Source organism: Mesoplodon densirostris, chromosome 7 (assembly GCF_025265405.1).
Source record: "Mesoplodon densirostris isolate mMesDen1 chromosome 7, mMesDen1 primary haplotype, whole genome shotgun sequence".
Lineage (NCBI taxonomy): Eukaryota > Metazoa > Chordata > Mammalia > Artiodactyla > Ziphiidae > Mesoplodon > Mesoplodon densirostris.
In genome coordinates, this window is record NC_082667.1 from 116942127 (window position 1) to 116966937 (window position 24811).

At 48.1% G+C, this 24811-nt stretch overlaps 2 protein-coding genes across 2 annotated transcripts in view; one reads left to right on the top strand and one right to left on the bottom strand.

Moving 5' to 3' along the window:
* Positions 1–3707, top strand: part of SLC37A2 (solute carrier family 37 member 2) — a 33813-nt gene extending 30106 nt beyond the window's left edge. The window contains exons 15-18 of the mRNA XM_060105614.1: positions 72–150; positions 293–390; positions 634–698; positions 2499–3707. Of these exons, the coding sequence (XP_059961597.1) occupies positions 72–150; positions 293–390; positions 634–698; positions 2499–2514 (258 nt within the window). The 3' untranslated portion in view covers positions 2515–3707. The remainder of the gene's footprint in view (positions 1–71; positions 151–292; positions 391–633; positions 699–2498) is intronic.
* TMEM218 (transmembrane protein 218) lies at positions 81–24811 on the bottom strand. Its single transcript, XM_060105615.1, has 4 exons — positions 24755–24811; positions 14781–14996; positions 13621–13723; positions 81–10282 (listed from the first exon to the last, which is right to left on the bottom strand). Exons 2-4 carry the CDS (start codon positions 14888–14890, stop codon positions 10148–10150), a joined length of 348 nt encoding a protein of 115 aa, XP_059961598.1. The 5' UTR covers positions 14891–14996; positions 24755–24811; the 3' UTR covers positions 81–10147.

A 24811-nucleotide genomic window follows, 5' to 3' on the forward strand; every position in this document is an offset into this window, starting at 1 on the left:
CGGTCCCGGTCCCGGTCCTGCTCGGTGCTGCCTCTTGGTTCAGGCCTCCCCACTCTGCTCTCTCTCCCCAGGGGACTCACAAGAGCCTGAAGGGCAACGCAAAGGCGCTCTCCACCGTCACGGCCATCATCGACGGCACCGGATCCGTAGGTCTGTGACTCTCGCTCTTGGCTCTCGGCAGCTGAGCCCCAAGCCTGGTCTCGGGCGCACTCTTGGGATGCTGCCCTCTTGCGGGCAGGGAGGGCCAGGGTCCCTGGTGCAGGGCCCTTCTCTCACGCTGTGCTCCACACAGGTGCGGCTCTGGGGCCTCTGCTGGCCGGGCTCATTTCCCCCACGGGCTGGAACAACGTCTTCTACATGCTCATCACTGCCGACATCCTGGCCTGCTTGGTAAGAGCTTTGGGGCGCACAGATGGGTATGGGGAGGGGCCCTGTCCTGCGGGGCTGGAACCCTGGAAAGTTCCGAAGTGTCCGAAGTGGTCCAAAGTGTCGGCCATCTAGTGCTTTGCTCGGAACCACCCTGCGTCCCGTGGGTGAACCCCTGCGGAGTGACACTGTGAGCCAGCCAGGCGGTCACCTAGCACTGGGGACCAGCCACGTGCTGCACGCCGATGTCGCCCTCCCTCCCCTCAGCTCCTCTGCCGGTTGGTGTACAAGGAGGTCCTGGCCTGGAGGTCATCCCTGAGTAGAGACGGAGGGTAAGTGCTGCGGCGGGAGGGCCGGAGCCCCGCCGGCCTGGCCTCGCCTCTCCCGGGAGTCCGAACCAGTGTGAGCCTCGCTCCAGCCCAGCCCTCAGGAACCCGGAGCCGGACGCTGACCGTGCTCCGGGAGCCCCTGCCTGGCCCCCAGCCCCACTAACCTGTCTTCTGTTATCCCCATGTGTCTCCATAGCTCTAGTGTGGCCCTAACCCACGCGCGGTAGTATTTTCCTCAAGTCCTGTGACTTTTGTGAGTATTTTCTTCACGTCTGTAACTACTGTGCCCTTAGAGCGCATGCCAAGCCTCTGTCCTCCGGTGCGATTTTTCTGACTTTCGCTTTTTCCTTGGGGGCCAGTTCCAAAGACTCTGAGTCTGGATGGAGTGTGGTGCTTGGGAAGTGTTTCCTAAGGGACCGGAGCTGCTGTGAAGGTCGGCAGCCTCTCCTCCTTAGGGAGAGCGATAGGGCTTTGGACGTAGACCCCAGGACAGAGGGGGCAGCCTCCAGGGAAATCGTTTTCCCTCTGAACTTGGACTCTGAGCCGTCTGTGCCTCCCGAAGGTCAGAAACCAAGGGCATCTGGCCCCTCTGCCTGGGGTGTGCGGACAAAAGCAGCTACCAAGCAAAGCCTCTGGAGCAAAACCCAAAGCTGGCCTGCTGTGCTCTCTGCCTGTTGCCCAGCGGTGGCGGGTGTGGAGGCCGCACAGACAGGCCCGTGGCTAAGGCAGGGCGCTAGAGGCTGGGCTGCGCGGCTGGTGCTGGGGTTGGCAACGTTCTCTCGTGGCCTTTCTGGCTCTCCTTAGGAAGCTCTTGCTAATGAGAAGCTGCCGGAGCGATGGACCTGGTCTGGATGGTAAATGTGAGGAAGAGCCCACTGGGGTCATGGTAAACAGCACTGTATCTGGGGAAGAACTTCCCTTTGAGGAAGGCATCGTCCGGGTTGGGGGGAGAAGAATGCAGGGCAGGAGGCATTAACGGAGTCTGTGCCCTGCCCTGCCCTGGAGGGGGAGCAGTGGATGGCGCCTCACGTGACCAGTACTCCTTCCACCTGCTGTCCCCCGGCCAGGCCTGGGGGGACGTTGGGAGGAGAGGAAGTGATGCAGAAAGGGAAAAGAATGAGTGCCTAGTAAGCGTCTGCTCTGGGCGTGAGCTGAGCCTGTCTGTAGCTGTACTGGCTTCCCTCTCAGCAGCCTTGAGAGGTAGATGTTCTCCTTAGAGGTGAGAGAACAGAGGCTCGGAACTCATGGAACATACCTCAGGCCTTTAGCTAGGCCCAGCAGAGCCTGAGTGTGACCCCAGGTGTGCGGGGCTGGCTTCTCTCTGCATCCTCAGCGGGTCCTTCTCTGAGGAAGGCCTGTGTGGAAGCAGAGTCACTTGCTTGGGCAGAGGGAGCCCGGGGCTTGAAACCAGAAATGCTGGACAATCCTGACTTCTCTGCTCACCTGCTTCTGTAGAGCCTTGGGCACCTTCTCTGAACGTCCGCGTCCTTGTGTGTCAAATGGGGATGCTCGTTTCTAAATACCTGATAGGGCTGATCTCAGGCTGCGACTAGCTGGGTATGTGGTACTGCTTTGCAGAGTGGTCAAACACAGTACAGACATTGTAAGGTTTTTCACATTATTCTGGCTTGGTGTTCCCTGCTTGCTGAAGAGGTGACAGGGAGCCCTAATTATAGCGAACGGGATGAAAGGCGATTATTAAGGGACCCTCGGGACCTGCCTTCCCCGTCCCCACCATTGGGGCAGGAGCTTGTTAACCCCTGTCTCACTTTCTCTTCCATTGCCTCTCTGCTCCTCACGCAGGTATAGAGAAATGTGAGGACCCGATCGCAGCAGAAACCTGGAGGGCCCTCGCCGGGTCCCACAGTGCCCCCCACCAGATGGCTGAGGCAAAGCCTCCGGGCCCAACACCAGCCAGCCCAGCCCACGAGGCTTCCATGGGCTAGGAGACTCTCCACCGGAAGGGGACCACCAAGCTTGAGGCCACGGAAGACTCAAGGGCCTTGTTGGAGGACAGAGGGGACGTAAAGTGCCCACTGAACTAAGGCACCTTGAGACCAAAAACTGAGGGGGCAGCTCCGTGTGATCAAGGGACCAGTTTAGTATAGGGTCACTTACAGGGTGGGATCGGGCTCGGGCTCAGGTGGACGGCGGTCTGGGAGCGCTCCACACCACCAAGGGGCCATCAGGACAGTTTTATAGTTAACCTGGGGCAGGGGGGTGGGTACTTGGAAACAGGACATGCATTCTTAAGATTTAGGAATGGGTAACTAGTCTCGTGGCTGCCGGGAATACGTCAGGGGAGGTTTATCATCATTGTTTGGGGACTAACAGAGCATAGAGGCTGCCTGGTCCTAAAGATTATTAAACAATATCTATTAACTACAAAGCCCTTGATGACAGACAAGTGATTTACCACACAGTATACGGTCCTGGCTAGGGAGGCAGAAGGAGAGGAGGAACTGTAAAGGCCCCGAAGGCGTCAGTTGCGCTGACAGCGATAAAGGCCTGAGCTCTGGAGGCCGCCAGTGGAAGGGATCAGGGCTAAGTGGTGTCTGCATTTTGGTACAAGAAGGCATATGCTCAGACTCCTCCTTGTTCAGATTCCAAGACAGAAGGCAGAGATTCAGCAGGGCCAAGGCCTGGAAAAAGCGCGTCTCTCCTTCTCACGTTAAACGTGAACCTCTGTAATCAGCCTGTACCTAGAAGTGGCTATTTCAGAGCCACCCGGCCTCTCTTTGTCCCTTTGTCCACAAGCCAGTTTCCTCCGTGTGTTTCCCCACGTTGGCACTCCTCCATCTACCCTCCATTTGATCCCGTTTCTAACTCCTGACCCATTTTGATTAAAGCATTATTGCCGTATCCTCCAGGGCAGGACTAGGGAAAGGCAGGGGAAGCGTCACTCCCGACTGTGAGGGCCCCTTGCCTGCTCTCATCCCAGCCCCCTGTGTCCCCAGGGAAGATGGCTTGTCAGGGCAGTGCTGTAGGGGAAGGGTGGGGCGGAGGGCATGACCAAAGTACCAGTCATGTTATTAAATATTTTGATAATGAAATGCCAGTGGTTACCGAGTGCTCACTGTTTGCCAGCTGTGCTCTAGGAATGGAGTAGGTAGTGGACACAGAAAAAGGACTGACAGCCTAAGCACAGGCACCGGGGTGACGTGACTAGCAAGGTGGGAGGGTGCTGCTGGCTTCGTTCAGGCAGCTGTTACGTGTGCAGCTCGCAGCCCCCTGCAGCTGGCCTCCTCTCCCGCGTGTTCTGGCCGCCCCAAACCCTTGGATCTGCCAGAACTTGGCATTTCTGTCTGCCCTCTGAAGCTGCCCATTAGCCCAGATACAGATGTCGCCAGCTGTGCCCGTGCTCGTCCTGTCAGGGCTCACGTGGGCCGCTGGGGCAGCGTCCCAGGGCCACAGGGTGGTGTGCTGGGGAGCTGGCAACTGGCGTGCCCAGAGGAGGCAGTCGTGAGGACACTGAGGACCCGCGGGAGAGCCTGTGGGCAGTTCATGGGCTGGATACAAATCCCTCCACGCTGAGACAGGTTATACACACGCCAATGGTGACAAATAGCAAGTCTCAAAAGTGCCCAGAGACCCACTCTGGCTTTAAAAGCAGGAGCCAGTGGGATGTCCAAGTCCTCAGGCCCCCAGGGCAGAGCTGCAGCTCAGGTTCAAGAATGCGTCTCTCAAGATCAGGTTTACCTGGGGCTTCCCTGGTGGCGCAGTGGTTAAGAATCCGCCTGCCATTGCAGGGGATACGGGTTCCAGCCCTGGTCCGGGAAGATCCCACATGCAATGGAGCAACTAAGCCCGTGCGCCACAACGACTGAGCCAGCGTGCCTAGAGCCCGTGCTCCGCAACAAGAGAGCTCACGCACTGCAATGAAGAGTAGCCCCCGCTCACCGCAACTAGAGAAAGCCTGCGCAGCAACAAAGACCCAACGGAGCCAAAAATAAATAAAACAAAACAATAAGATCAGGTTTACCTGCCAGCAGCACTCAGGGAAGCCACTAGATGGCGCCATCATCCCGCGGTAGAGCCCGTGCCTGGACTCCCTTTCTGCTTCCTGCAGGGAGACAGGCTCCCTCGCCCGCCCCCCCCCCACACCCCAGCTTCTGGGGGTCTCTTTCTCAGCCTCACCACGATGGCTTTGAGCCTTTTCCTCATTAGAAAACAGTAATAACGTTACCTCCCTCAGAGGATCGCTATGAATCAGGGAGACAAGTCAGTGTCAATGCACGCCCTGCCCTCAGGGGCTTGTTTAGTTAGGGGATAAGAAAGGAACAGGGAAACGTTTAAACGATGGGAGAAAAAAAACCAGGGTGGGTGACTCAAGTTGAGAGACCTCACCGTCCACTCGTCCAGCCCTGAAGGGACAGGGCTGGCAGGAGGGCAATCCCAGTGGCAATGGAGGAACAAATGTGACCATCCAGAAGGAAGAATGAACGGGAAGGAAGTGAAAACGGCCGCGTATCAAGCCCCTAAATGTGTTAGGCCCAGGGACTGGAAAATGAACAGACATTCTCTGGTGCCGGCGGCTCAGTGTGGCGCTAGGGAGATGCACAGGGCGTGTGGGGAGCTCGGGGCCGGCCTCAGAAATGAAGGCTGGGTGTAGGTAGGAGTCCGGGGCCCCGGGCCCTGACATCGGTCCTTGCACACCTGGGTCCCAGGCCCAGGATCCCTGCCCCGCAACCCCTCTCCTCAGCTCTGGGCACTGACTGTCCCTGGAGGCCCAGGACCTGCCCCCTCTCTGGGCCTCGGCACTCACTCGGGGCTAATGCACGAGCATTACGTTAATTAGTTATTCGTTTAATTTAACTTCACATTTGGTCTCAATTAAGCTTAAAGTGTTCTTCTTTATAGATGTTACAATAGCACTTGTAATTAAAAAGCAATAACTCTTTGCATGTCTCCTTTAGAGATCCATTGGGAGGCTGGGCTAGTGAGGGGGTGGGGAGAAGCCAAGAAAAGGAAAGCAGGTCTTGGGGGATCTCAGCAGTGGGAGGCGGCCACCATGAGTGAAGTCGGGGGAAGTTATCAACACATCACGGGTGTCGGGTGGGCACCCTGAGAACTGGAGAGTGGCACTGGAGCTAATGGGTCGGGTCTCATGCATGAAGGCGTGGGGTACGGAGACAATGGAAGAGGGAAGGTAGAAGGAGGCGGTCCTTAGAGGCGGAAGAGGGGCCGGATATGCTGGGGGAGGCAGAATAATGCCCCTCCTCCAGAGGGGTCCACAGCCTAACTCCCAGAACCGGTGAATGCTATCTTACATGGCAAATGAGACTTGGCAGACGTGGTTAAGGACCTCGAGATGGGGAGACTATTTTGGATTGTCCGGGGTGGGCCCAATGTAGTCACAACGGCTCCTTACAAATCAGAGGGGGAGGCCAGAGTGTCAGGTATCAGATTAGAAGATGCTGGCTTAAAAAAAATTTTTTGTTAATTTTTAAATTTAAAATTTTTGGCTGCCACCGAGTGACGTGGCGGGATCTTAGTTCCCCTGACCAGAGACTGAACCTGTGTCCTCAGGTTCAGTGAAAGCGGCGAGTCCTAACCACTGGACTGTCAGAAGATGCTGGCTTAGAAGATGGATGCAGGGCCAAGGAATATGGGCAGCCTCCAGAGGCTGGAAAAGGCAAGGAAACAGGATTCTCCCCTAGAGCCTCCAAAACCTTGATTTTAGCCTCGTGAAACCCATTCTAGATTTCTGACCTCCAGAACTATAAGATAATACATTGGTATTCTTCTAAACTGCTAAGTTTGTGGTAATTTGTTATAGCAGCAATAGGAAACTATTACATGTTCCCAGTGTAAAATGGGGCCAACATCAATATGAAGACAGCAAGACCAAAGAAATCTGCAAAGATTTAAAAAATTAAAAAAGTGGAGAGGATGGCCATGGAGCATTTGGATACCATATAAATGCCACATGTGTAACTACCCCGAGTTCCCTGAAGGCAGGACCTGGGCTAAATGTACACCCTTTACAATATCCAATGTCTGTGAGGAAAACCAGAAAAATGCACTTTCTCATTCCGTCTGTGGTGCCGGGCCCCAGCTTTGATCCTCGCTGTCATTTCTTAGGTCCCAGGAAACTGAGGCAGGAGGGTGTGTGTTGAGCGGGCTGGGAGTGGGGGACTGGGAAGTATTTTTTTTTTCCTTGAGTAAACAGCAACCAATGTGGCCTGCTAGAGACAGAGATCGAGAAACAAACACACATTCTTGGCTTGTGGCTCTGATTCTTCCACTGGCACCTCTGAAAACCAACCCAAGTACCAAACTTTCTGGGCAGACAGTGCTGAAGAGAGAGCTTGCCGCGTATATCCTTGATACTCAGTCCACAAGCCGCTCCCCCAGTATCTCTAAGCAAAGTCTCACAGCACAGAGAATGCCCCCCCACACAAACCAGATGTGATCAGTGAGGCTGTCCCTGAGGTCCACGTGGCTTCTAACTGTATTGCCCTGGATTCCTGGCCAATTCCTAAGATTCTGGATTTTCCTCTAGACTCAACTGCTTCTCCTTGGTATTCCTTGGTCCCTCCTTTTCCTTTGTTTTCATCTTATGGAGCAACATGATGTAAGGAAGTGAAGAACTGAGGCTGCCTGAGTTCAGGTCCTGAGTCCTGTTTAACCCCTAGCTGAGTGACCTCAAGTAAACCACTTCACCCCTCTGTGCCTGTTCCCTGTCTGTGAAATGGGGGTATTAAGAGCACTTATTTCACAGGGTTGCTATAAGGATTACATAAGTTAATACTTAAGAAGGCACTTAGAAAAGTGCCTCGTACGTGTTTGCTCAATACGATAAAAATTGTGATTTCAGCAAGTGAAGAATAGAATATTCCGAAGTATTGCGCTGGAAATAGAGATGAAAGATTGATTGAACTCTATGGACTACAGCATCCCTTCCAATCCTGAGTTTTTAGCTCCTGTGAGATAATCAGCGCTTCTCCAGATTCATTTCTATGCAGTTCCCATTCCCATGTCTGGAAGCTTGCTCCTATGAAGCTTTATGCCAAGAAGTCATGATAAAATGTTTTTTATTTGTACTATAAATGTTAATTAGGAATTCTTTAATGAAACGTTTACCTTTTTTGGATACGGGTCAGGGGAATGGTGGGTACAAATAGCTAAGAAATAGTGTTAGCCAATGTAAAAATAAGGAGTTGTTTGAAAGCCAAAACGGATCCTTAAAACCATCTGAGAAATGAAATGTCAGGATCCCGATGCAAAGTGTGAGCCTCACTACTGACAAGCTGGGCAACTTTTTAAACCCCTGTATCTCTCTGCCTGTCTCTCATCTGTGAAATAACTGCAGCAGGTTTCTTTACACATGAATAAAAATCAAAGCAAAACAAAACCCTTCAACTGCAGCAGCAACAGGATAGAGCTGACAGAAAAGTTTATGGATTACTTTATGTTAGAATAAAAACATTTAAAAATGATTTGGATGCCTTCATCCCAGGATGGAGTGAGGAAGACAGCCTGGATGCCTCAGAGCCTCATTCTGGGATGGATTTACTCCACCAGGACCGTGCTTCACACCCAGGGGGGAGCACAGTCAATGCTGAGTGAGTGCCGACACCTGCTGTGTGCAGCATGCATGAATGGCAGTGCACTCCCTAGCAACTGAACCGCGTACAATAACTCTGATGAATTCTTAGATTAAATATCCGATACCATGCATCAGGAAAGAATGTTAGCTTTACTTCTGTTTTACCAGTGAGAAATAAAAGGAACTTGTCAAAAAAATTACCGAGTGTGTTCTGCCGGCTCGCGACAGCGCCACCTAGTGGATCAGAGAAACGTCTCCGCTGTGAACGTTGTGGCGTCCTGCTGATGTGGTTTTTGTCAGGATGCAATTTTAAGAGGCTGTGAAATAACCTGTCTTCTTATATAGAAGCCCTGACTCGCTCTCCCCCCCAACCCCGCTTCCACACAGTGGGATCACCACAGTCTCTTTGCCGCGGGATCCCCTCTGGGTGGCACCACCTGTGCTAAGGCCATTGATCAAAGAAGGGTGAATGGGACCCTGAGATGATTTGTATTTAAGGGACGCCCTCTAAGCCCTGTCCCCAGGAAGGCCGTGAGCACAAGGGGTGCCATATGAGCCATTGATTATCGGGGTCCCCCATGTAGAACTCAGTGAAATTTATTTTGTGCCCTCCCAGACTTCTACTTCTTATCCCAACCCTGTGAGGGTTGTTTTCAGGGTTGGACATGACTTCTTGGCATATGAAGGTAGGTGACCCATCATTCATGTCACCACTGCTGGTAGTTACAGGATCTACAGAAGGCAGCCTGAGCTAAAATACCCTTTGTACGAAGCATATTTTTGCCCTTAACACACAAGCCTGTCATTTACATCTGTGTAAAAATATATATATATAGATTAGTGTACTACTGGCATATAGCATGTACTCAATCAAAGTTCTTTTTCCAACTTGTTTTCTGGTTCTTAATTTTAAGCCAGAAAGTCCTTCTTCAAATAGCTCTAGGGAGCCAGGATGAGACTTCCAAAATGGAACCAGCCTAGAGCCCCTCTAGTTACTAAGAAATTTCACTTGGTCTGGGGGCTTAGGTACAAAGTTATACCTAAGCCTGGGCATATACATTCCTCACCAGCTTTGGAGAAGGAGCTACGAAGATGAAAGAGATGACAGTAACCCCAAATGGACTCTTATGGTAACCAAATAAGGGAAGAAAGGCCGCCGAATCCTGGAAGCAAAAGAATCCGGAGAACAGAGCAGGACACACAGCTGACATCTCCATACCCTGCCTCTAATCCCCGAGGAAACCCGAAATATAGAAATGCTGGATTTAGAAGGCTGCGGCCAGGAGTTCGAGGTGAAAGCCAGTCCTTTAGCTGCAGTTGCTTGCTTTCTTGGAGCAGCGGGAAGTGACACCATGGCCTTTGTGGAGCCCGGTGTCATGACATGCGGAGTGCTCCATAACCGGCACCTGGATGTGTCTCCAGGTCATTACACTGAAATAACCTTTTGAACTTTGATTGTCTTTCTTTCCCAAATGATCTTGACCTCGTAACTAACAATTTTTCATAGCATCAAAAAGGACCAAGTTCTTCCGTCTATTTGACAGCAGAAGCCAAAGTGCCCCTTTCCCCAAAATTCATTTACTGAAGTCTTCATTGAAAACCTAGTCTAAGCAGATCCCTGTTGCTATTTTCTTTTCAAAAGAGATGGAAAATCTGAGGTACAGGTGCTAAGAAGACGGCAATATCCCTCTTAAGCTGGTGAGAATCTCTCCCCAGGGGCAATTTTGCAACCCTATTTCTGGAAGCCAGGACTCAAGGGATTTGTCTTAGTGATGAAGAGATGATCCTCCAATCTTAAGGCGGGAAGGCTGTCAAAACAAGACTCCAAACAGTACCTTTCTGCTCATCAGTGACATCAAAGCGAGGGAAAGAACAGGGTCTTGGTTTTCCTGAAGATGGCTCAGTAGGACCGCAGTGGTTTGGCATAGATTGGCTCCAGGATGTGATGGCTTAGAACCAAGAAAAGGCTCCCAAGGAAGACAAGAGTGAGGAAAGCCAACAGGACATAGCGGCCAATGAAAAAGGCATCTACAATCTGGAGAAAGAAACATCAAAAACGAAATTACTGTCACTTCCGCACCCTGGCTGTGCTCAACTGTAATCTCTGATGAACGGGCCCAGAGTTCGTCCATATTTGTAACTTCCAGTAACATCCTGCCCTGAGTCTACCCTGCAAATGGATAAGAAAGAACCTTTTTCTCAACGTGCTGAGCCAGAAATACAAGATAAAGAGAGGCTTAATGAAGTCCAGGGAACAAATGGCTCCATGTAGGAGGTTCACAAACACTCTGAAGACCCCGGACGAGTCCTTTTCTGTTCTGAAATCAGTTCTCTGAAAGAGTTAATGAGAAGCTTGCTTGCTTGGTCTCTGGAAGGCTCATTTGGTGGCTGTCAACTTTTCATCATGGAGAATTTTAAACATACATAAAGATACGACAGTATAATAAACCCCACACACCCAGGACCCAAGCCCTCACAGCATCAACCCATTGCCAACTCAGGAGACGTCATTTTCAAAATGAAAAGGTGACTCTAAAACTTTCATCAGAAGAGTTCTGAACCCTAACATTCGTAACCCAGCATCCCAAGGGTTGGGGGAAATAGCCATTTTCCTGAGATACTGAAACACAAAGAGGAGAGATAACTTGCCCCAATTCGTACAGTTGGCTGCTTGGCAACCAGTCGTACTTGAGGCCCCGAAGCTGCTGGTCTTTGCTGACAGAAACCTATGATTGGTATTGGCCCGACCTGTTGTCTACTGTTCACAGCCCGAGCTCTGTTTTCCGCAGATCCAAATGGTGCTGCTTAAGTCCGGGCAGGAAAAAGCAGTTTAATCTACAGACTTAAGGGAGCAGCAGCACAAACCACGTGACTGGGGACTTCACAACTTCCGGAAGCTTTCAGAACCCAGTACCTGAAGAGAACCCAAAATACCTGAAGGGCAACTGTGGTCGACAGAATAGTGGCCCTAAAATGTCCACATCCTCATCTCCAGAAAGTCTGAATATGTTAAATTACATGACAAAGGAGAATTAAGGTTGTAGATGGAATTAAGGTTGCTACTCAGCTGACCTTAAAATAGGGAGGTTGGCCTGAACTGTCCACTACAGGTGGCCCAGTGTAATCACAAGGGTCCTTAGAAGCGGTAGAGGGGTGCAGGAGAGAGGGTCAGAGGGAAAGATGTGAGGACGGGGGCAGAGTCAGAGAGACGTTACTTGCTGGCTCTGAAGATGGAGCAAGGGGACTGCAAGCCGAGGGGGGCCTCCAGAAGCAGGAAGGGGCAAGGAACCATTCTTCCGCAGAACCTCCAGAAAGGAAGACAGCCCTGCCAACCCCTTGATTTTAGCCCAGTGAGGCTGATTTGGGGCTTCTAACCTACGGAACTATATAAGAGAGTAAATTTGTGTTGCAAGCCACTAATTTCGTGGTAATTTGTTACAGCAGCAGTAGGTAACTAATACAGTGGCGATACACAAAGCACCTGTCATGTCCGAGCTCTGCTGTGATCACTGAGTTCCAAAGACACCAAGAAGGAAAGGGCTGCTCCAGAGATTACCCTGACAGCCAACTTACAACAAAGGTCAGCTTGACGAAACAGCTTTAACATAACTTTGACCTTGGCTCCAGGACTGAACAAGTCTCTCGCGAGCTGCATGTTTGCTGGTTCGACAGGGTTCACTTTTTAATTAGCCAATTAGCAGGCCTTGGGTGAGGAAGGCCCAGGCCATGTATTATTGATACAGTATTGAGCCAAGCTGCTGAAGGGGCTGGTGCTCAAAACCCGAAAATGAGATCCTGCTGGCCATGCTGACGAACATATTTTGCTCAAAGCCCATTCTGCTCTCCTGGGTCTGAAACTCATATGACAGAGGAAAGAGGGATCGATTTCAAAACAGTGTTTGCTCTGTGCCCTTCTTCCAATGTTCACATCCGCAGCAATCCAGAAATACGCAGCCTTCATCGCTCTCCCCATTTTAGACAGGAAAACCAGGGTGGGAGTCTGCGCCCCAGCTCACACGCACAGTCCTGACTCAGTCAGAGTGGTTTCCAAATGTTGACCAAAAAGAACCTGGCATGTATGAAAATAATTCCTCAGTTTTGTGTGGTAAGTATTATTTCCCTTGGAATTTTCAGAACGAATTTCCTCCCCTTTGCCATGGTCAGTGCTAGGTAGAACTGGAAGTGTGTGCCGATTTTAGTGCAGGAGTTATATCATTTTGTGTAGTCTAGTGTCTGTTGTCAAAATAGTCGCCTCTGCACTTGCTGCGAAGGCCCCCAATATTCTGTGGAGTCCCCAGCAATGAAGGTTTTGAAGACAGACCTCAGCTTGAATCCTTGCTCTGCCTTTTCCTATACGTGTATGACCTTGGGCCGGTGACCCTAACCCCTTCCAGCCTCGGCAGCCTTACCTATGAGCTGGGGACACTAACAGCACCTGTGTCATACCACTTAAGGTTGTCCTGAGGTTTAACTGAGAGCTTGTAAATAAAAGGCTTAGCACAGGGCCTGGCACACAGTGATGCCTTAAAAAAACGTTAGCTGTTCGCACCGTGACAGCTTAAAAATGAAAACAGAGGAAAGAAGCTGCTTGAAAAAGTAACGGGACACAGGAAGTCAACCCTGTGATCCAGATCGTAGGGGCCTGAGACCAGCTCTGTATGGTAAAGCCAGAGCCCCAGTCAGGAATGAACCAGAATGGGTGGGGTCTAGGAGAGATGATAAAAATCCACGTAGACAGGTAGGTGCTGGGAGATGTGGTTCTAGAAAACGAGGACCAAAGGGGCCTCCCCAAAGGCTGTTAGTATTAAACGTACCGACCTCTACAACTTCCGCTTTCCAGAGAAGGGCCCCTCCTTCCTCACTGCTCTTCTCTATGGAAAGTGCTCCCTCCATGCCACAAGTGGAAAAATGCCAACACACGGAGCTGAAAAAGCATGCCGTTCAGCACCTGAGAGCCCTGCCTAAGTGCTGCCCGCGATGTGAGTTTCTGAGCCAAGGCCAGCGGGAGTGGGAGCCTCTTAACTCAGGACAGGCTCTTCCCGCAGGTCTGCTCGGCTCTGGCCCTCACGCCACGAGGTGGCTTCTGGGCTCACGGCTCGTTCCACTTGATGCAAACTGGAGACGAGAACAGATTAGGCAAATAGCTGCCCGGGGGTGTCGCAAGGGGGCATCGGAAGAACTGTCTCTTCCTGGGGGAGGGGGGAGGGGGTTAAAACTCCCTTTGAGCTCCCCCCATCCTGGTTTCAACTTTCCAATTTTTCTAACCCACTTCGGCCCTCCTGGCATCAGGGACCATGTGGGGCAGGATGGAGGCCCAGAGCAAGAGAAAGAAGAGACACAACTCAGGATGCAAAACAAAACCCATGGTTTTACCTTCATCTCAGGCTCCGGGGCTGGGAATTCACTGGCTCGGGGGAAGAACAACAGCACTGCCGTGATGATCAGAGCGCCGAGGAACACGAAAATGACGGAGAACCTGGGAGTGAAAGACAGAGGGTTAAAAGCACTGTTCCATCTCCTCTCTAATCAGCTAGGCCGGGACTGGCTCTTCCCTGGGCGGATATCCAGTTTCAGTCCATTAACAGGGCCCAGTGTGCTGCCCACACCGCCCAGGGAATTTAGACATGTTTTCCCCTTCATCCCCAAACCCTTCTTCCCAGACAGGTACCAGCGGGATGCGTTCCTGTTTCTTCCTGGGAACTCCAAATTCCTAAGAGTGGGACTTGGTAGCTTTTATCTTTGCCTCTGCGCGGTCATGATCAGGAAAAAGCGAAGCAGCCCCTCCCCCCAGTGCTGTGTTTTAAACCAGAAAACTTTAATAAATGATGTAACTTGCTGATTTGTACCTACACTGTCTGGCCAGGGAGTGTGACTCCATGGTGACGTTAGAGTCAGCTTATGGCCTGATTCTTTCTGAAATCAATGCCGGCCCAAGTCACCTACGACTCTTCAGCGTCCCAGGGCCCAGGTCTGGAGTCTTAGGGGCTGGACCCAGTGGCTGCTGTGAATCTCAACAATTAAGAAACACGCACACATACAACCCCAAGAAACTCAATAGATTCTCTTTTCATCCCCTGTGTCCCCATCTCCTCAACACTGAGAGCGGACAGATACCCCTCCCCTTCTCCTCCCACCCCTGCTCCCCAGCATAACGCAGTTGGTGTTTATGATGAGGTGAAAATGCAACGCATTCAAACTGCCAGTAATTACAACAATGAGCTTCCGAATTCTAAACGTTTCATGAGCGTCAGCGATTGCACTTCTTTTCTTTTCTTTTTTTTTTTGCGGTACGCGGGCCTCTCACGGTTGTGGCCTCTCCCGTTGCGGAGCACAGGCTCCGGACGCGCAGGCTCAGCGGCCATGGCTCACGGGCCCAGCCGCTGTGCGGCATGTGGGATCCTCCCGGACCGGGGCACGAACCCGTGTCCCCTGCATTGGCAGGCGGACTCTCAACCACTGCGCCACCAGGGAAGCCCCCGATTGCACTTCTAATTGCTTTTACCTGGGACTCCTGGCTGGAGAGAAGGCCTTACCTAGCTATACCTGAGGCTCTGGATAGCAGCAGGCACAGCAGCAGCACTGACACCCAGAGCAGGGCGAGGATGAACACGCCAGCCCCCACGCCCAGCACGGTGCCCGCCATGCAGGGGGAGGCAGCTGAGAGCTGCAGGCCTGGACCCCCCGGCCCGATGAGCTGTCTGTCCCTGGTGCTGTGGGTACCGCCAGGCTTCCGTGCGCTCCTGGGTTTCCTGGTGGGCGGTCAGACAAACACAGAAAGTCCCAATTCATTCTGGGGAATTTTTGATGATTGCTGTGGTAGGAGGATTCGTCAGTACAGGCCTTTGGGAATGTCAAGTCCCTTAATAGGAAATAAAAATTTAGAACCCAAACCTCTCTTTTTGGTGAGGACTGAGAAGCTGCTTTCTGCTCCATGTGGGTCACTTCAAATTCGGAATCTGAGTTTGTCTTCCCACAACCCACAAGCTGGATTCTCCCTTGATACAAAACCCTAACCGAGGGCTGTAAAAGGTACCAGGACCCGAGAGCTCCAGGGCCCACGAGAAGTCGTAGCTCTCGGGTTAAGCCTGTGGTGCGAGCTGTGACTCAGCAGGCAATCACAAGACAGAAACTCCTAATCCCTGGAGAAGAAGAGCCATCACTGTTTCTCAACGTTCACTTGTGCTAAGTACCTTACAAATATAGCTCATTCAATCATGGCAAGAAGTTTCTGAGGTAGGTATTGTATCCACGTTACAGAAGACGTAACTGAGGTACCATGTGATGGGATAGTATTAACAAACCCGGTGGCTTACAACAACAGACAGTTACACTCTCACAGTTCTGGAGGCCAGAATTCTGAAAGTAATGTGTCAGCCAGGTCACACTTTTTCCCAAAAGCTCAAAGAGAGAATCCTTCCTGCCTCTTCCAGCTCCTGGCGGCCCCAGGTGTCCCTTGGCTTGTGGCTGCGTCACTGCAATCTCTGCCTCCGTCTTCACATGGCCTCCCCTGTGTCTCTGTCTTCTTCCTGTCCCATCTCTTATGGGGACACTTGTCATTGGATTGAGTTCCACCCAAATGATCCATCATGATCTCATCTCAAGATCCTTAACTTAATTGCATCTGCAAAGACCCATTTTCCAAATAAACCTGTCACATTCACAGGTTCCAGGGGTTAAGATGTGGACATATCTTTCTTGGGGCCACCATTCAACCCACTCCAGGGTAACACCATATAGTACCTCCCCTGATTTTCCCTTTCAGTATCAGAGGCAAGCCTTAAGCAAACAATTTCCTCCTCAGGCTGATGAGTTTCTTTACCCTAATGGCTTAAATACCACAAAAATGATTACCTATGAGAATTTCTGTTATAAAGATATTGGAAAGTAAGTCCTAAGCATGAACTGCTAACCAACAAAACCCCACATATATTCACTCAACATTTATTTATTTATTTATTTATTTATTTAATTTTTTTGGCCACACAGAGAGGCATGTGGGATCTTAGTTCCCCAACCAGGGATCGAACCCGCGTCCCCTGCATTGGAAGCATGGGGTGTTAACCACTGGACTGCCAGGGAAGTCCCAGTCAACATTTATTTTGCACCTACCTTGTAGAGCATTGCTACAAGCTGGGGATCACAAGATAAATAAGACATTTCTTCTGACAGAAGACCTATTGGAGAACACTGTTATGCGGACAACTTTCCATCTGATCAGTAGGAAAAACAAAGTGCAATGGGAATTGAGATGTGAGAAGGGCTTTACAGAGGAGGTGACTTTGCCTGGGCCCATTTGAGAGAGAACCATGGCCAGAGGACAGAGTAAGGGAGAGGTGGGCAGAGAGGCCTGGCAGCAGATGGGCGTGGCCCCCTTGCCCATTCTCCCCTCATTAGACACAGAGGTGTCGGGTGTCCTCACTCAATATGCCAAGGGTTTTCCCACCTCTGGGTCCTTGTGCCTGCTGTTTCCACTGCCTGGAATGAACCCCTGACCCCAAAGAAGCCGTCTACCATTTGCAGGGCTGGCTTCTCCTCATCCTTCTGACCCAGCTTTAAACACAGCGTCCGCAGAGAGGTCTTCCCTGATCATCCCAGCTAAAGAAACCCACATTCACTCTAGTTCCTTCAGAGCGCATTTCACAAACTGTAGTTCACATTTTGATTTATTGTTCACAGGTTTACTTTCTGTCTCTCCAGCTAGAATAGTAAACTCCAGTAGGGCAGAGACTTTGTATCTTGCTCACTACAGTCTTGCCGGTTCTTTTCTACAGAGGTTGTAAGTAATAGATATTTGTTGGATGAATACATGAAGCAGTGCTAACAAGCCCACAAAAGTCCAGTGAAGGAGTGATAGGATCGTATCTAATTTTAGAGAAAGATGACTGTGGCTTCTGGTCAATACGCTGGACAGAGCTGACACGGGAATTACCCCACACAACAGCAAACACATAGAAAGGCTTAATAAAATAGAATGAAAAGAATTTAATACACAGCGCAGCTTGAAAGCAATAAAGGGAAATCCTTAAGTGCTATAAACAAAAATGTAACTCAAAGCCTGGATAGTAAGCAGGGGCTGAGCCCAAAGACCTGCAGGGGTCCTGGAACCAGGTGCAAACCTTAGGAGCGGTCCTCTCCTCGACAGGTGAGGCCTCAGACCCAAAACACAGAGAACTAGAACTGAGAACAAGGTATAAAAATGGGCTCTGTAAGGGCTCAGCTGTCTTTGAAACAGGGACTAAAAAATTTGATGCTGACGTGGCTGGAAGAAAGTGGGCCAAGTACCTGAGCCCATGAGTGAAAACAGAACAACCCAAGAGAAATCTGCATCCCAATCCTTCACCACATGCGGGAGGGGGGTTCGGGTCACACTACCACTGAGGTGTGGGAATCCCAAGTAGTAAGAGTAACATGAAAACTACACTAACAATGAGAAGCCCATAGGATCCCAGCAGAGACAAACAGAAACCTCTCTGGAGGGAGGTCAGCATGCAAGGTTCCCACTGGAGTGAGTGTAAAATAGAGGTTTTCAGACATACAAAGACTGGAATGGAGTTCACCCCTCATAGATATACTTCACCAAGAAGGAAAATGAACTAAGAAAGAAGGTGTGAGATGTAAGGAGGAATGGTGAGAAAAATATTAATAAATACTGACAGTAAAGACTTCTTTAATGATAAGGACTAATTTCTTGATGAGTTAAAAACAAGGAAGAACTAAAATATTTGTCGACAAGTGGAAGGTGAGAAAGGACAGCTCAAAGTTAAATCATTCCATAGTTATTATTTTGCTCTGAAGAGGTGAAAGTTAATGATTTTACCTATAGGCTTTGTTAAGCTAAATATGCATGTTAAAAAAACACACAGGTAAACGCCAGATAACATAAACAGGATGAATAACTTCCATACTAGTAGAGTGAGAAAAATAAAGGAAGAAAGCAGAAGGCAGGAGTGGAAAGAAACAAAGGAAAATACAGAATAAGACTGTAAAGATAAGCCCAAATGTAACAGTAATCATAGTAAATGTAAGCAGATTACACTTGACTATTAAAAGAGATTCTTATATTAGATTTTTTTTCCGAACAGCTCTTTATAAAAGCTGTGCAGAAAGCATAATGAGAGAGAGGCTGAAAATAAAGAGAGTGAAAAAGACATACAAATCAAATACTACACAAACAAAAAGAGGGGAAAAGGGGAATTGTTCAATGGATACAGAGTTTCAGTTGTGCAAGATGAAAAAGTTCTAGAGATCTGTTACACAACGATGTGAATATACTTAACACTGCTGAACACTCAAAAATGGTTAAGGTAGTAAATTTTATATATATGTTTTTTACCACAATTACCATAAAAAAGAAAAAACAAACAAAACAAAATACAGTCTGGTAAAGCAATATCAGTATCAAGCAAAACAGAATGTAAAGCTTTGAAAAATATTAATAACGACAGTCACAAAAGGAATAATTTAACAAAAAAATACAACTTAAAACACGTGAACCTAAAACAAAGCCAAAACTGAATCACCGCAATAAATGGAAAAGCCCACAAATTTCGTGCAAGATTTTAATATACCTCTCTCAGAAACTGATAGATCAAGCAGCTAAGAATAAACACTTGACAAAGAGGATATACAAATGGCCAACAAATACGTGAAAAGGTGCCCAACTTCATTAGTCATCAGGAAATTGCAAATGAAAACCAAAATGCAGTACCTCTAGACACCTACCAGAATGGCTAAAATGAAAATGACAGATAACACCAAGTGTTGACAAAGATGTGGAGTAACTGGAACCCTCATACCCTGCTGGTGAGAGTCTACCAGTAGACTACCAGTAGTTGTTACTACCGCTTTGGAGACTCTTTGGTAATATCTAATAAAGTTGAATATACGTGAACCCTAGACCCAGCTCTTCTCTTCCTGGGTGTGTCCCCAACAGACACATACATATAAGTTCACTAAAAGACATGTACAGAAGTTCACCCCAGCCCTATTTGAAATAGTTAAAAACTGAAACAACATGGGCTTCCCTGGTGGCGCAGTGGTTGAGAGTCCGCCTGCCGATGCAGGGGATACGGGTTCGTGCCCCGGTCCGGGAAGATCCCACATGCCGCGGAGCGGCTGGGCCCGTGAGCCATGGCCGCTGAGCCTGCACGTCCGGAGCCTGTGCTCCGCAACGGGAGAGGCCACGGCAGTGAGAGGCCCGCGTACCGCAAAAAAAAAAAAAAAAAAACTGAAACAACCTAAATATCCATCAGTCGAATAGATAAAGTGTGGTATTATACATACAATCTCTTCATTCATACAATGGAATAGTAGAAAGCAGCAAAAATGAACAAACTACAACTATACCCAGCAATGTGGGTGAGTTTCGCAAATATTGAGTGTAAAAAGCTAAAGGCAAAAAGAGTTCATGTTGTGTAATTCCACATATATAATGTTTAAAAACAGGTCAAACTAATTTTGGGGTTAGAAGTCAGGAGTGTGGTTACCTTGTAGAAAGTAGTGACTGGAGGGGATCTGAAGGGGGTTCTGGGGTGCTTATGAAATTTTGTTTCTTCATCTGGGTGTTGGTTACATGGCTTTGTTAATTCTGTTAAATTGTATCTATCTGTACACTTCTGATTTGCATATTTTTCGGTATGTGTGTTATACCTTTTTTTTTCTTTTTCCAAAAAAGTTTACTTCAAAGAAAGTCTGAAGAGACATACCAGACAAATGCACTATATGGGCCTTGTTTGGGTCCTGATTCAAACAAACCAACTATACAAAACCTTTTATGAGATGACTGGGGAAATCTGAACAGTATCTGGATACTTGATGATATTAAGGAATTGCTGTTTATTTTTTAAATGAAAAATATTGTTTTTTTAAAAATGTGGGGACTTCCCTGGTGGCGCAGTGGTTGGGAATCCGCCTGCCAATGCAGGGGGCACGGGTTCGAGCCCTGGTCCGGGAAAATCCCACATGCCGTGGAGCAACTAAGCCCATGCACCATAACTCCTGAGCTTGCACTCTAGAGCCTGTGAGCCACAACTACTGAGCCCGCGTATTGCAACTGCTGAGGCCCTCCTGCTGCAACTACTGAAGCCAGTATGCCTAGAGCTCGTGCTCCGCAACAAGAGAGGCCACCGTAATGAGAAGTCCATGGACCACAACGAAAAGTAGCCTCCGCTCGCTGCAACTGGAGAAAGCCCACGCGCAGCAACGAAGACCCAACGCAGCCAAAAATAAATAAATAAATAATGTGATGGTGTGGTTATATTGCTAAAAGATTATTTCTGATATACAGGTACACACACACACGCACACCAGAGATAAGAGAAATGATGTCTGGGAACTTAATAATTATTCAGGGGAGAGGAGAAGATGGGGGCTAATATGAAACAAGGCTGGTCGTGAGTTAACTGTTGAAGTTGGGTGGTGAATACATGAATGTTTGCTATACTATATTCTGTACTTCTGAATATATTTGAAACTTTTGCAATAAAAAATGTGCGTATGAATAAGTATATATGTATAAGTAGGAATAAATCCAACAAAAGATGTGAAGATTTTTATAGCAAAAATTATAAAATTTTATTTGAAGATACATATTTTTAAAAGGGCTGAATAGAGAAATAACCCATGTTCCTGAATGGATGGGATGGTTTAATACTGAAATATCTCAATTTTCCTTAATCTATCAGTTCAATTCAATTCTAACCAAAATCTCAAAGTAATTTTTTGTGCAACTTGAAAACTGATGCTAAATTCATATGGAAAAGCAAAAACCCAAGAATAGCGAAAACAATTTTGAGAACAGGATGGAAACTTGCCTTTCGTGTTACCAACTGCCGCAAGACACATTATAAAACCAAGGTAATTAAAACAGTGTGATAGTGGCATAAAGACACGTGAGCCAGTGGAATAAAATGGAGAACCCAGAAGCAGATCCGTGCATTTATGAGAACTTTGCACAAGCCAGAGTTGGCTTTATAGTCAGTGGGTAGAGGATTTCATAGATAGTGTTGGGACAAGTGATTATCCAATCAGAAAAGAATAAAACCAGATCTCTACTTTATATCATACACAGAAGCCAATTTTAAATGGAAAGTTATTCATAATAAAACAGCATATGTTTAAATATACAAATGTTCAGGCTGACTACACTAGAATACATAAGGAAGTAACGCACTCAGATGCTCGCACCTAAACTTAGAATCACCATGAACGCAAAAGCTACAAATGCTGGCTGATGCAGGTGTGTTATACGGCAACTCAAATACCACGAGCTGGGCTGCCTTCAGGTACCGGGTTTTCTAGAGTGATGAACAACTCTCTTTTTTTTTATTTGCGGTACGCGGCCTCTCACTGTTGTGGCCTCTCCCGTTGTGGAGCACAGGCTCCGGACGCGCAGGCTCAGAGGCCGTGGCTCACGGGCCCAGCCGCTCCGTGGCATGTGGGATCCTCCCGGACTGGGGCACGAACCCGTGTCCCCTGCATCGGCAGGCGGACTCTCAACCACTGCGCCACCAGGGAAGCCCGAACAACTCTTGTTAAAAAGTTCCAAACCACAAATAAGTATACTTTCCCCTTGATTTACATTAGAGTTGCATTCCTGGAAATTTTACTATATTAAACTGTGCCAAAAAATACATTACGTTTATACAAAAAATGGAGTTAGGTTCTAGGCTCATATTATAAATGAGTATCCTGTGAGACCCTCAAAAGTTGTGCAGGAGGAAGGACAATTCTTTACTATGAGGGGCTGTCCAGTGTATTGCAGGACTTCTAGCGTCCCCAGACCTGCTTTGTAAACCCTGGTAGTGTCTCCAAAATCACAATAATAACCAGAGTTGCCCTCACGAATTCCAAAATGACCAAAGGGGCATTACCATCCCCTTAAAGAACCATGGTCCTAGATAAATTCTGGCATAAAGAGACATGTAGAAGGGTGTTCATAATAGCAAAACATCTGAAAAAATCTAAATGTCCATCAGTAAGGGAATGGGTATTATATACTCAGAATGAATACTTAAAATGAATGAACTTGAGCTAGACTTATTGATATGAACGTATCTCAAAAACAATATTGAGTCTAAGGAATAAAGACACAGACCTACTAGAGCATGGACTTGAGGATATGGGGAGGGGGAAGGGTAAGCTGTGACAAAGTGAAAGAGCGGCATGGACATATATACACTACCAAACGTAAGGTAGATAGCTAGTGGGAAGCAGCCGCATAGCACAGGGAGATCAGCTCGGTTCTTTGTGACCGCCTGGAGGGGTGGGATAGGGAGGGTGGGAGGGAGACGCAAAAGGGAGGGGATATGGGAACATATGTATATGTATAACTGATTAAATTTGTAAAATAAAAAAAATAAAAAAATTAAAAAAATTAAAAAAAAAACAATATTGAGTCTAAAAGCAAGTTGCAAAATGAAGCCCACAGTACTATGCTACTTGTATCTTTAAAATTTTAAAAATACCTAAATAGTAATATACATATAGTCTATGAGCTACACATATACAGTAAACATAAACATAGGCATAAATGATGGAAAGCAATTTCAGAAGAGCGTTTGTCTCTGGGGAGGGAGGAAGGAAAGAGAATGTGCCCTGCTTAGAATCTGCAGGAATTAGGAGGTACTGACCCCAGTGCAGAAGCCGGCACTGGAGGGCTGCCTGCTGGGGGCCCGAGTGGTGTGGTTAACGGACGACAGTCGCTATGCGCTTTCAAATCACAGAAGCACGCAGGAAAAAGGGTGGAAGGGTGTAATCGGGATACACTGATCCCCCTTTTCTGTCAGCGCGTTAACAGATGATGCCACATCGATGGCATTTTGGTAGCGTGACAATTGATTTTTCCCAGACTTGCATTTTATTTCATTATAAAGGTAGAGGCATTATCCTAATATTTTAAAATTCAAACCTTATTGAAGTGTTTAAAGTAGAAAAAAAGTGTGAAAGTTACCCCCCCCGCCCAATTATCTTTGAAGGTTTGGAACAGCTATAAAGGAAAATGAAGAAGAATCCTCCAGAAGGGCAGTTCACTCCTGTAACCCATTGTTTTCTTTTTTCTTTCTTAAAGATTTATTTTTTATTGAGGTAACACTGGTGTGTACAACATTATATTTCCACTTCTATATGCCCTACTGTGTGCTCACCACCAAAAAGTTTAGTTTCCATCTGTCACCCTCCATTTGATCCCCTTTACCCATTTTGCACCCTCCCCGTCTCCCCCTCTGATAATCACTACTCTCTTCTCTGGATCTATGTCTTCTTTATGTTTGGTTTGGTTTGTTCATTTTTGTTTGTTTATTCCACGTATGAGTGAAATCATATGATATTTGTCTTTCTCCATCTGATTTACGCACTGGTAGGGACTTTGAGGATACAAAAGAAATGCGATATCACTCCTGCCTTAATAGCCTGTGGTTTGTTAACATCCACAGCACATGAAACAATTAGGAAACACTAAAGAAAGGTATGACAATGTGCCAAACTTAATTTATAGTTAATTTCCCCCAAAGATAATACTACTACTACATATCTGCAGGAGCACTGTCGTCTTCAGAGCACTTCTTCACTTGTATTATTTGGGGGAAATATTGCTTTGGCTGGAGTTACTGTGGGTCTTCATGGTACAGCTAGAACTAATGCTGGGCCCGGGCATATGGGTAGGAATGGGAAAGGTGAAACAGAAATGGAAGGGGATCCACGGCGAGAAAATAGTTTGAACAAAGAGGGTGGGACAAGATTGGCCACTGAATATCCGGGGAATAATGTGGAGACTGGCCTCAGCCAGAGCAGAGGCAAATAATGGACAATAACATTGTGTAGACCAACTGTTCAGGACCAGTTCTGGGCCTTTAATATTTTGGGGAAAGTGTTTAAAAGCTTGAGATTTGGAGTTAACCTTCTTATACTCCTAGTGATCAAACTGACTTTGGTTAAATTATAAATTAAGAATGGGGCATGACTGAGGAAGCACTCCAAACTTCTTACATCTTCCTGAATGGAGATAACGTTTTAGGTTTTCTCTCTCACAAGAAGGAGCCCTCCCCCAAAACCCAACTCGGTCCTCCCTTAACTGGGAGAAGGTATTAGTCTAATTTCCCCCGCCCTGTCGCAGATTCAAACTGGCGACAGGAAAACAGTGCCCACAGGTCTCATCTTCAGAATTTTCGCCCGCTACCCACCAGTAGTTGGGAGAGAGATTAAGGTTTCGGTCACAAGGTATTTCGAATCAGGCACTGACATTTCACTTTCTTAAGAGCATGAGAAATAAAGCATTCCTGCCTTTTCCGCCCCCAATTCAGCAATTATTGGCCGCCAGGCCTCGGGTCCAGATCGGCGGTGAGGGTAGCCTGAGAGGTCCCTGCACCGCCATCCGCCCACGCCTTCCTCTAGCCTCCTCAGCCCCATCCCCTGCCATTCTCTCCTCTCCGCGGCCACCCACCACTCATCTCACCTCCACCCCACCCCACCCCTCACCAGGCTCCCCATCTCCCGGGTCCCCTACTCACACCTCTCAGTCCGGCCTGTTTCAGCCCACAGGGGATTTGGTCTACTCAGGGCGAATCAC

Excerpts from the sequence above, each read along its gene's own strand:
- TMEM218 (XM_060105615.1), bottom strand. The coding sequence starts at position 14,890 with ATGGCGGGCACCGTGCTGGGCGTGGGGGCTGGCGTGTTCATCCTCGCC. Across the intron at positions 13,724-14,780 it reads AGAGCCTCAGGTATAGCTAG|GTTCTCCGTCATTTTCGTGT; the intron begins GTAAGGCCTTCT and ends TTTCACTCCCAG. Across the intron at positions 10,283-13,620 it reads CCCCGGAGCCTGAGATGAAG|ATTGTAGATGCCTTTTTCAT; the intron begins GTAAAACCATGG and ends TTCTTTCTCCAG.